Here is a 12,147-nt window from a genome sequence, read left to right as displayed (position 1 = left end):
GTTCTCATTCATTTGGGGAATATAAATAATAGTGAAAGGGAATATAAGGGAAGGGAGAAGAAATGTGTGGGAAATATCAGAAAGGGAGACAGAATGTAAAGACTGCTAACTCTGGGAAACGAACTAGGGGTGGTAGAAGGGGAGGAGGGCGGGGGGTGGGAGTGATTGGGTGACGGGCACTGGGGGTTATTCTGTATGTTGGTAAATTGAACACCAATAAAAATAAAATAAAAAAAATACTGAATAAAAAAATATTGAACTCATAGTAACAGAGAAATGAATGGGACTTACTAGGTATTGCGGGTGAGGGATAAGCTGGTCAAAGAGTACAAACAATCAGCTACAGATGACTAAGTCCTGGAGACCAGCATGGTGACTATAGTTAATAATAGTGTACCGTACGCTTGAAATTTGCTGACAGTAGAGCTCAAGTGTTCTCACCACACACACAAAACAGGTAACTATGTGAGATGATAGATATGTTAATTAGCTTGATTGTGGTAATCATTTTGCGATGTATACCTAAACATCGCATTGCACACCTTAAATATATACAATTTATATCTGTCAATCATACCTCAATAAAGCTGAAAAAATAAAACATGAAAAAAAACTGCCCAGGTGTGCGGCATTGTCTACAACCATGCACTTCTGAAATACTATGTACAAATTATCTCTATAGACTAAATCATATTTAAAATTCAGTAGAATTTTCTTTTACAAGAATAATGTTCAGAAAATCCTTTTATAAGGCAACAGATGTTTTTAAACATCGTCTTCTCTATTTACCGGTTCCCTATATTGAGGGGTTGGTTGCTTACAAGCTCCATCTGAACATTCCAGTCCTTTACACCTTCAACTTCTTTTTCACTTACTCACCACTGGTGTGAAGGTTAAAAGTATGAGTATTATGTGTATTCCACAAGATAATGAGTAGACGTGAATATTATAAGCTCTTATTTTCCTCAGGCTTTATCTACCTCCAGTCCTCTGTTTCCTGAAAGAAATATCCTCTTTGTCCTCCTCTCCTCTGGGCAATCATAATGGTGATTCCTCATTCTCCCTCCTCATTTTTCTACTATATTCTCCTCTTTTCCACACAGGTTTGAACTACTGTCTGGCAAGCAACTGGGTATGGGAATTTCCATGTCACACCCCTTCCTGCCATACCCACACAGGACAGGGGCGTTCCCGCAAGGCCTGGACCCCTACCCTCCCATGCAGGTACGAAAGTCATCTGACAGAAACAACAACAAGAAACCACAAGAACCCAGAGAGGCATGCCCATTATCACAAGCCTGAAGGACCATCACATATGTGGCTAACAGCACTGGATAGGCCCCAATAGAGGCAGACTGTATTCATTTTCCAAAAAAAAGATTTATAAAATATTTAAATAAATCTACTGCCAATAAATATATGCTGCCTATGACACTGCATCAGCAACCATTTAGTATTACTTATCAAACATTTGAATGTGACTCAGTTTTATTACCTCTTCATGTTAATAAATCCGCAAATCAATAAAAAATTCTGTTGTCAGGACACAAGCCTCAATGATCAGTTACGAAAATATCTTTGGGAGTCTTTCCAACATTCAAAGAAACACTGCACCTTATAGCATTTGGGGCCATCTGTGGTGGGTGCCCCTCAGGCTAGGGAAAGCTGATGGCTTTAGTGAAAAGACTCACTGGGATGTGTGTGTCCAGCACTAGCCAAACATGAAATGGAAAACCAGAAGACTGCAAACCACACACCTTGGTTCTGTAACCTCTACAGAAGGCCGCATGCATCTCCACAGACCCATATCCCCCTGCAGGTGGATCACCTACAGTCTGGCCCCATGAGAAATCTTGTCCTCAGTCCCTCTGCCTTCCCACTCCTGGGTTCCTTGCACCAGTCACTTTGTGACAACACAGGCATGTCCCCTCACACAAAAAAAGGAGAGACACAGGAAGAAGACTCACCCACTGAGGACCACGATGAAGTCCATGACATTCCAGCCATTGCGGAGGTACGAGCCCTTATGAAAGATGAACCCCAGGGCCACAATTTTGATACCGGCTTCAAAGCAAAAGATCCCAATGAAATACGGCTCTGTCTTCTCCTGCAGGATGAGGAGCAGAGGTACCGGTAAGGGAGGGAATATGCTGCATCAGATGCAGACAAAGACACACCCCAGCCACCCTCTCCACTCTGATCATTCCTCTCTCCTACATGACACCTGGACATCTGCATGGGGCCAGCCGCAGGCACAGGTGGGAAGTGAGTACACTCACTGAACGACTCAGGGAGCCTCAGGGGAGCCAGCCACAGAGATGGATGGGTGTGGGGGGATCACACCCAAGCCAGACTTCTTCCCAGGTTGGATGACTGATATTTCTGGCTTGCCTTGGAGGAGGTGGCTTTTCCATCGCTGGCCTTCACTTACCCTGGAAGCTTAAGGGTTCTCACCTGCAGGTAATCAGGCTGGAACTGCTAATCCACACATTTGGATTTTAAGCAATTAGTTTGCCCTCTCTAGGGAGAACACACTGCACATGTGGTTCATTGCTTTAAGGAGAATATGGGCATAACATCTACGAAGTTCATCATCATGAATGCACATAAGCTTTGAGCATCCTTATCTCTTACTTCCAAAGTTCCTTAGGAAGGGAAGAGAAGTGGATGGCCCCTGTGCCTCCCCTTTCTTCTTGTCTGGCTGCCAAGTAATGTATACACAAGTGTTTGTGATGCCCTCAGAACTTCCAGGGAGTAGGAGTTAAAAAGGTCTTATCCTTATGAATCCCAATGAGGCTTGTCACCTGTCTATCCCTCAGCAAAGAAAAACTCCTCACAGAAACGTAGGGAAGGGTGAAAGGAAGGGGGCCAGGTGATAAAGCAAAGGAGAAGGGAACCAGGGAAGAGAAAGGACCAGGGTAAAGATGAGATGGAAGGAGGCACATACCAGTCTGCGGGACATCGGGGTCTTGTCATCCTCAGGAAGATGCTGTTCCAGGGCCAAGACAATGCAGTTGGCAATGATGGTTGCCAAAATCATGTACTCAAACGGCGTAGGAAAGATGAAGTTAAGGAACAGATTCACCAAAGAGAGGAATGCAGCCTCCAAGATGGCCATGCACATAAATCCGCAAACTTCATCAAAACCCATACGATGTCTGTGCAGGATGCATGATCTCTCTCGGCAAGCAGGCAGGCCGGGCAGTGGAGGGTCCTCAGCATGAGGAACTATAACCATTTCTGATGGGGCTCTCAACACAAAGCACTTTCTCCAAGAAAAGGAGGAATGTAGCCAACAAATGGTATAGTTAGAGATCTGGCTGGCACTCCAGACACTTAGGGAATTCAATGGCATAGCCGGGAGTAAGCAGGGCTGAAAACAAATGGAAAGAAGGAAGGGACACTGATGCAGTGGCAGGCAGGCTCCCGTTCTTCCCTGGCTTCGACTGCGGTGCTGGACGAGGACGCTTCAGCCAGAATCCAGCTGTGGCTGGCTGCTGCTGCCTCTGGGAATCACGGCGGGGGTCTCCTCCCCTAGAACCCCTGTTCAACTGAGTAGAAGAACCCTTGGAAAAAGAAGAATTCTCTCCATGTGAGCTCTCTTCTATTTCAATATCCAATTCAGAAAAATATTTCATGGGGTCAGGAGAAGCCTGCCTTGCCCCCCTCATTTTCTCCTAAGCTTCTTCACAGAGAGCAGAGAGACACATCAGAAGACTTAGTCCAGGACAGAAAACTCAGAGCGTCTAAGAACCAAACTACAAATGAACGGATAATGAATCCAGGCTTTTTTCCCATTGCATTTTTCTGCAGACAGATGAGGGGGCTCCCTGAGCCTTTCTGAACAACAGGACTGTGATTCAAGTGCCTGCATCCTGACCCCTGGAGGAAGGGGGTGCCACGAGCCCAGGGTGGGGGAGCAGGAGTGGGGAACTGTTAATAGAGGAGAGGGAATCACTGGTTTCCAGAGTCAAGTCATTCTGCATGGTGGCTTTCATTCCGTAGCTACTGCTGTGACAAACACAAGTGAGCTGATGCCACTGGTCTTGCCAAGCAACCTATGCTCTGGCAGCTTCTGGAAGCCAGGCAGGAGAAAAGAGTAGATCTGGCCAAGTGGAGGGAAGGCAAGGGACCATCCTCCCGGTCTCCCTGATATATCCAGGCCTGCTGTGTAGCCTGTAGGGCCTAGAGTTTTCCCCAGGGAGTACAAATCCTAATCAGGCCCCTGAGGCCTCCCCATCCCCATCATGGTATTGGCGTCAGTGGGAAGTGGGCATTCAGTGCATCTCTGCGGAAGGGCAGGGCACAGGGCACCTACATGCAGAGGTGGCATGTAGGAGATGTGAGCTGCCCCTCTGTTGCTCGGGCCCTGGTGCTGGAATGAGAGGCTGCAGCGGGTGAGACGGGAGCTGCACCGGAGCCTCCAGAGCATTTCATTCTCACTCCTCGGTGCCTGGTGCCGTCTCCTCCCCCTCACCATGCACCCACTCTCCTGCATGCTGCCCATCCTTCCTTCCCACACAGCCCCGGTGTTCACCCAGGACACACGCCCTAGGGACAGCTCTGCTGGCTTCTGCTGCTCTGTAAACGGGATGGGCTCAGAGGACTTCAGAGCCGACTCCCTGCCTCCACGCCCCACTGTGCTTGTTTAAACCATCCCAGTCAGAGGAGACTCTAAACACATGGATAGTCCCTCAGTATGCCCAGCCGTTCCTCCTCCTGCAGTCTCTCTAGGTACCAAACTAGGCCCCTGAGAGCTAAACATGCCAGCAGACACGCTCCACAGAGGCCCCTCTAGCATGCATGCCCACTTTCTTGGGACAAGCCCCTACCCACGACCCACCCAGGGCCACCAGCACCCACTGATCACAGAGGGTGGTTCCCCTCCTTCTCATCATTAGCCCTGGCCAAGTGTAGAGTGACCAGGGACCACACCAGGACCTGGTGTCCCATAGCCCTCAGATACCCAGAATCCCCCAGACCCAAATGGGAGCATGGAAGAAGTGGTGGCCCAGGCATCCAGCCATTTCCTGAGAACATGCCGACCAGCCACTGACAAATAGCAACAGAAGTAGAGGGCATTTAGGCACTGTTCCTAAAATGCAGGCCATGGGATGCTAGTACTATAGGAATTTGCAATCAAATAAATGGGGGAGAGCTGGAATTCAGGAAAGTGAGCAGGTTTCTCCCAGCAGGACTTCCTGCAGCCTTTAGTACTACTGTAAACAGTGCACACGGCCTCCCACCAAAGGGTGTGGGAGTGATACACAGCATTCCCTAACTCACTTCACCGTATCATCCTCTTATCAGAACACCTCTCCTGGGCAAGGAATCAGAGGAACGTTATTTGGGAAGCTCTGATACAAAGGCCAGATGTCACTGCTGGCCCCAAGGTGTGGAAGGAGGGCTGGTGCTCTGGCAGGAGGGAATCTAGTGCCTGAGCCACCTCTTGCCTCATCCTTACTCCTGGCAAAACTATTCACAGAGTGTGGGGCTCAGCTGCCCTTTGCCAAGGCTGAAGGTACCCGCCCCAAGTGAGTTCAGAGGAGCTGCTCAGTGGGTCTGACAAACCTAGCATGTGGCCTGGGAACCAGCATGAATGCTCTCGTACAAGTGGCAAACATCATGAGCTCTCATTGGTCTGCTCAGGTTCTAGGGTTGCTTTCTGGGGTTCAGGTTTCTTCCCCTGAAAACCTTCAAGTAATAACCACCAACTTCAAAGTTAACAGCTCATAGCTGCTGACTTGCAGGCATGACAGGTCATGGTAGCTGTATGCCCCCCAGGCCTTTCTCCCTCACATGCCTGCTTGAACTGTTGCAGCCCCTCTGAGGCATCTACTCCTTGCTCGCACTCCCACACCCGCATCTCCCTAGCCAGATCACTGAAGCATCCAACTCCCTACAAGGACCCGTCAGCTCACCTACTCAAGAATGTCCAGGGCTAGCTTCAGGAAGGTGTGGCCAGCACCACTGCTGGGGGGCTCAGGGCAGGTGAAAGACTCCTGGCCCCAGGTGCTAATGAACCCAACTTCCTGTGACTGGCCAGACATCCGCATGGCTGAGAATTCATGAGGTCTCAATGAATGGCACTGTCTAAAGCCCTGGAGGCCACGACTGAAAAGTGAGGGTTTGGTAACTCAGAGGTTCTGAGAAGAACCCACTGCCATGTCTTTCCCAACCCGAATCCTCTGCCTAAGGTCTGGTGTCTAAGGACCCATGCAGAGCAGCTGTCCCCAGGCTTGGAATTTGGAACCTGTTTAAACACACATATCCTTGGGAGGCATGTCCCTTTAGACCTTACAGCTCATCTCCACCTCAGGATGAATTCGCGTTTGGGGCAATGAAGAATGTGAGGTGAGATTTCGCTGCAGAAGAAGAGGTGAGACTATGGGAATCAGATGTATCTGTGGACTAGACGACAAAAAGGATGGTCACTGGGAAATCTTGGGAGAGGACATCCATTTCTGGCTGGAGCCCAACCACTCTCCCTTCCAGCCCTTTCCCTCCCCCCTCATCTCCTTCTCTTTCTGAAGAGAGTATGAAGAATGGGTGCCAACATCTTGGCACTTTTGCCTCTACCTGCCATGGGCTTTCTTGCTCTTTTCTGGTCGTATGTCAAGAGCACACTAAAACATCACCTCTGTGAAGGTTTCTCCCTGTGTCCCAGAGCTCTTTACATTGTACAATTTTATTATTTCTCCTCATTTGTCTCCCCCAAGAAACTATAGCTCAAAAGCAAGGATGTGTTCATGCTCATCTCTCCAATGGTGGTGCTTACCAGAGCCCCTGATACATGGTAGGAGCTGACTCAATGTTCACTGCAGGTGTGAATGAATGGGAGGCATCCCCTAGAGCAGCAGCTCCACTGAGGAGCCATCACAAGGGCTGCCCCATAATCACTCGCTCTGGCTCGGGCCTTGGGCTCCCGCCCCCCACCCCACCCTTGGGAGCTGACTCAAAGGTGCCACTCCCATTTCTTCTCATCTACCCTCATAACTTCAAGCTAAATGAACTTGGCTCTAAGGCTTGTGGCTCCACTATATCTCCCAAGGGAAGAGACTGGACTGCAAATAATGGCCCAGGGGCCAAGGGAATCCACCTCAGACTAGACAAAAGATGTGACCTGGAAAGGTCAAAGGAAGCTCCACGTTGCCAAGGCCTCAAAGGACAAGGCCCTTTGAGAGATGGTAATGGAAGACTGTCCAGGACTCTGATTCCTTCTGCCCAGGAATTCAGTGGTTCCCATTACATTCTGTGCCGGACACCAAACACATTTTGGAGACCTGTATCTCTCCTTGATGTCCAGACTGTAGTCGGAGATCTTGAATAAACAGAACTAGCAGGGCAGTGAGTGTGGGAGCCTAAGGGCAAGGGCTTTGCCTGTCCTATTCACCTCTGGACCCCTTATGTCCATCACACAATAGGAACCCAATAATTATCTCCTAATTAATGAATCAATTGATCGATAAGTGAATTGCATAGAGAAACCAGAGTCAGAGGTATCCTTGCAAAGGTATCTCATATTTTCTCCACACTGTGCACCCACTTGAACTTTTTGTACTAGACTTTGTGTACGCACATTAGCTATTCAAAAATAGAAACCAGCATGCATAGAAGATCCCTTTAACGTAAAAAAGATTTTTGAGAAAGGAGCAAAGGAAAAAAAAATCTGTCATGCTAGAAGGATAATGCATTTTCTTGGGATAGTAGGGTTACTTTCACTTTCTTTTCTACTCCTTTATGCATTGGCTTGAATGTTATAACAAGTATGTATTAATTTATAATTATAAAATCAATTAAAGCTATATGTTTTTGAAAAAACATAAACCAACACAATAAAACCATCCCATCCTGTGGGTCATGGAAAGCAGCACAAGGTTTCTGAGAGGACCTTATGCAGGAGAACAAAGGGACCAGACCCAAGGAGGAAATGGCCACGGAAATGCTTTGAAACCTGCCAAGACGCCTCCTCTCCCATATCTGTCTCACTATCTGCTCACTCGGGGCCTCATTTCATCCACTTTCCTGGCAATCTCCCCAAACACCCCTTCACTCCTCTCTCTCCCTCTGAGCCGGTTAATGAGGACCTGTGTCGCTCCATCTCTCCCCTTCCCGTCTAGCAGCTTCAAGACAATCATTAGGGAAATGACAAAAATAGGTTCGCTTATTGATTTATCTCTTTTACCCGATGCTCCTTCCTTCCAACGGTTGACTTGTTTCCTTAGCAACACAGCTAATTTGAGCAGCACTACTTGGCCTGCACACCTGCCATTTGTTCATTTCCTTCCTGAAGCACAGAAAGCCAGGGCAAGGAAGAGGGCTGCCCTATAGGCCACAGTTGTGGTGCTGGCTCTGCTTGTCAATGAAGCCCTGGGGACCTGCCTGGGAGAGGAGCCCTCCTCATGCCCAGACCGGCAGAGCCTTACCTGCCAACACCTCTCAGGGGTAGATCTGCAGGCACAGGGATGGGATAGATTTAGGCCTCGAGCAGCACTCCTAGGATACTCCAGGAGAAACATGCATCTTCACTACCACCAGGATGCTGATCCTAGATCCCTTCTGCTCTCAGCTGTGTCTTCTCAGAGCTGTGACATCAGAGCACACTAAGGAGATGGAATGTACTCAGAGAGGCTGAAAGGCCACCAGGGAGAGAATGCTGTGCTCTCTCTGACTCCAGGCCTAATGGAGAATCCACTTTTGTGGGGAACAGCCTGTGGCCACTTCACACACTTCCTGAAAACTCCTGGGGGAGTCTAGAATAGCCCACAGTCTCAGGGAAGGCTTGGCTCAGCCTCCTTTACCTATTTCCATCCCTCAGCCCTGGGCCAGAACACTCTCTCCCTGCAAGATCTATCTCCCTTCCTCTCCTTCCATCCCAGCTGCCTATATTTGGGGGGTCTAATTCTAAAAGATGAAAGAGTCCTCAGAAGTTGGCCTGGGCCATTCTGACAAGTGGGATGTTACTTCAAAGACAGTCAGAGGGAAGGGGCCCTGCCTAATCTGTGATTTCCTCGAGCACCACACTAGAGAGACATTTTAAATATGAACGATAATGAAATGCAGCCATCCAAGGCTTCCACACTACTTTTTTTTCTATGAGAAAAACCAGAATCTTCCCAGAGACCTACAATGCAATGGAGAAATGTAGACTGGTAATGGTAAACCAGAGCTAGGGTTCCCACTGCAAAATGTGCCCCAACATGGCACTCAAGGCAGGGAAAAGCATTGCCATCCATTCCCACAGAACCAAATACGAAATACAGAAGGTTCAAAGTCTAGAATGACCCATGAATATAAAGTCCTTCGAAAACCATAAGGTGCTATACAAATACACAGTCATTTTTATTATTCTACCAAATTACTCTTTAAGCATCTGCTGTGACTCTAAGCTTTGGGATAAGCAACTGTTAGTGGTCACAGCCTCTGGGAGGGGGCTGGCTGGCTGCAACCGAGAGCTGACACTGAAGAGACCCACTGCAATAAAGAATTTAAAAAATATAAATATGGTAATGGGCCTCCAGGAAGACAGCAAAGACATTTGGCCCCAGAACCCCTAGGGAACATGGAAAGCACATCCAAATACCAGTCCCCAGGGGAGGATTTATGAAGCTGATGGCTCTGATGCAATCTCTCCCAGTGATTAGAAGGGGCATTAATCACACCCAAGGCCAGGGCTAAGAACAGGAGGGATTGAACCATCACAGAAGTCCGGCTCCAGCTCCTACAGACCCTGATGGAAATGCAGTGAGATCATGCTGGTGAGATCACATCCTCCTTGCCTGGGTTGCTAAGAACGATACATCTGTCCTGGAGGGACCAATAACATTGAAGAGACAAGCCCTTGTGCCTCAAACCCAGACGTGGCCAGAGCCACCACTATGATTTCCACCAAGTTGTCTGCACCCCTCCTCACCTTCTTTACCCTTCCTAGAGGCAGGAATAGCTGTCTCCTGGCCTGCTCATACAGGCCACGCATGCAGGTCTTCAACCCTTCAGATCAAAAAGAAAATTTAAACTGCACCCTGTTAAAACAGACCTGGGGCCAGCTCTCCTTCCTGCAGGGATGCCTTACTTTTTGTTCAGGTCATGGTATGGAAGTGAAAGCAAGTATGAGATAAAAAGATGAAGATCTAAGAGGGCCCCCTAATGCCTCTCCAGAAGCCTTCTCCTGCTCACCCCAACCCGCCCAGGTGAAAGGCCAGGTTAAGAGCTAAGCTGAGGTGCAAGGAACCTGGCTCAGAGGCTAATGTGCTCCTGGATGGGCTCCTTCCAGACTTCTTTGCACTTGCTCCTGCAGCTGACCTAGCAGAACAACGTAGCCCAAAGACTAATCCAGAAAAGGGAATAGACTGAAGGGTTGGCGTTCTGAGAGACTACAGATGAATTTTTCAATTTCCTGAAAGACAATGTTAATCATCTCAACTTATCAATGCATGAACCACTCTCATATCTGGAGCCAGTCACACCCTCGATTCCATTTCCTTCTCTTGTCTCAGTCCTTAATTTTAGGTTTCCAGCCTCTGTCCTGGACTGATCAGCAGAGGCTGGACCACACATCCCCACCGAAGGTCAGGAGGACTCAACACCTGTGCTTCTCCACATGACAGAGAGCAGTGCAAAGGGTGAAAATCTGGAAATTCACGCAGTATCTCCTCCTCCCGCTCTGCCCCCATGACAGGAAAATGCACTGTTACCAAGCAGAGGAGAATGTGGTAGAAGGCTCTGCAGACTTCATGCTGTCCCATTTCACTAGCTCACCGCTTTCCTTATCACATTTTTTTCTTGCCACCCAACTTCGTCTTTAAAAAAAAAAGATCAGATTGAAAAACCAAACCCCTTTTCTTTTTTTAAAACAAAACAAAACAAAACAAAAATGTATCATGTGACTTCCAGCCTTAACATCAGTTTTTTAACTTTGGTTTCCATGGTGGTGGGATGCAACCTGCCATCACCATGACAACAGCTGCTTCTGTTCAAATTCACCATCTGACAGGCAGTCCTGAACACACATACACACCTCTCCCATTCTCTCTCTCGCTCGCTCTCTGTCAAGAAGATGGAAATGCCATTACACCTACTCCTAAAGACTTAAATCCTATGAATGAAAGACAAAGAAAGCAATATTGAGAATATAGCAAAGAGGCAAAGACCTCCCCTCCCCCAAAAGGCTCTCTCTTGCTTGCACAGGCCCACTGTTCTCCTATGGAAGTCAATAGACTCAGTTACTCAACAAAAAAGATCCCTAGCATTATCCTTTTAACGTTGGTTGTGAAGGAAGCCACATTCAACCTTCCACTGACTGCTATCAGACCAAAAAACTTTCCTAACTCCCATATCCCCGACTCTATACAAGATGATCGAAAAGAAGCTCACATTATTGTGAATTTGGCTAACCAATCCTGAGCTCAGCTCCAGACTCATCTGAGCTCCAATTCCAAGAGAATGGGGAGTGGCAGTCCTGAGGAACTAACAGCACCAGCCTTCTTCCTTCTTCTGCCTCAGTTTCAGTCAGGTGGATACGTCTTAACAAATCTACTTGGTACATGTCTGATTCAGTCCCAGGCTCAGAATACTGTCATTCAATACACAGTTTTGGTGATCAGGGGACAGATGATTGAACACTACAGCAAAGGGAAGAAAGAAAGTGGTAATATTAAAAGCCTCTGGAAGAAAACAAAACAGCAGCAGGAAAATGACCTGTTTCAGAAACCACAATCTGTGTTTTGATGCTACTCTGACAAATTCGAGCCCATCAAGAGTGCTGGCAGCAGCGCACATTGTAGGGAAAGAAGAATGTGGGCTGCCACCAGCAACCACACCCAAGACTATCCACTAACTTCACATCCACACTTGCTTCGTGGGGTGACACATAGTACCCGAATGTACAAAGAAAATGAAAAGGCTTTTATGCAAGAGTCCACAGATCATCTGTGAGAGAATTTTTGTTTTCCTTTGAAAACCCAGCAAGTGTACCCCAGTGTTCAAAGACACCCACTGAGCTTCCAAACCATATGAGAAAATGTTAAAGGCACTAAGGATATACAGCTTGGGAAGGGAAATTTTGAGAGAGATGGCATAGCTGTTTTCAAATATCTGAAGGACTAGCTTATAGTGTGGGCTAGGCACTAAGTCATCCTGGAGGGTAAG

General features: G+C 47.8%; 1 protein-coding gene across 9 annotated transcripts in view; it reads right to left on the bottom strand.

Moving 5' to 3' along the window:
* CACNA1E (calcium voltage-gated channel subunit alpha1 E) overlaps window positions 1–12,147 on the bottom strand; it is a 388,038-nt gene that overhangs the window by 280,571 nt on the left and 95,320 nt on the right. For all 9 annotated transcript variants that reach the window (XM_049112123.1, XM_049112118.1, XM_049112121.1 and 6 more), the window contains exons 3-4: window positions 2,948–3,054; window positions 1,968–2,107 (exon numbers count right to left, since the gene is read on the bottom strand). In XM_049112123.1, coding sequence (XP_048968080.1) covers window positions 1,968–2,107; window positions 2,948–3,054 — 247 coding nt within the window. The remainder of the gene's footprint in view (window positions 1–1,967; window positions 2,108–2,947; window positions 3,055–12,147) is intronic.

This window comes from Canis lupus, chromosome 7 (assembly GCF_003254725.2).
Source record: "Canis lupus dingo isolate Sandy chromosome 7, ASM325472v2, whole genome shotgun sequence".
Lineage (NCBI taxonomy): Eukaryota > Metazoa > Chordata > Mammalia > Carnivora > Canidae > Canis > Canis lupus.
This window is presented reverse-complemented; position numbering and strand designations above follow the sequence as displayed.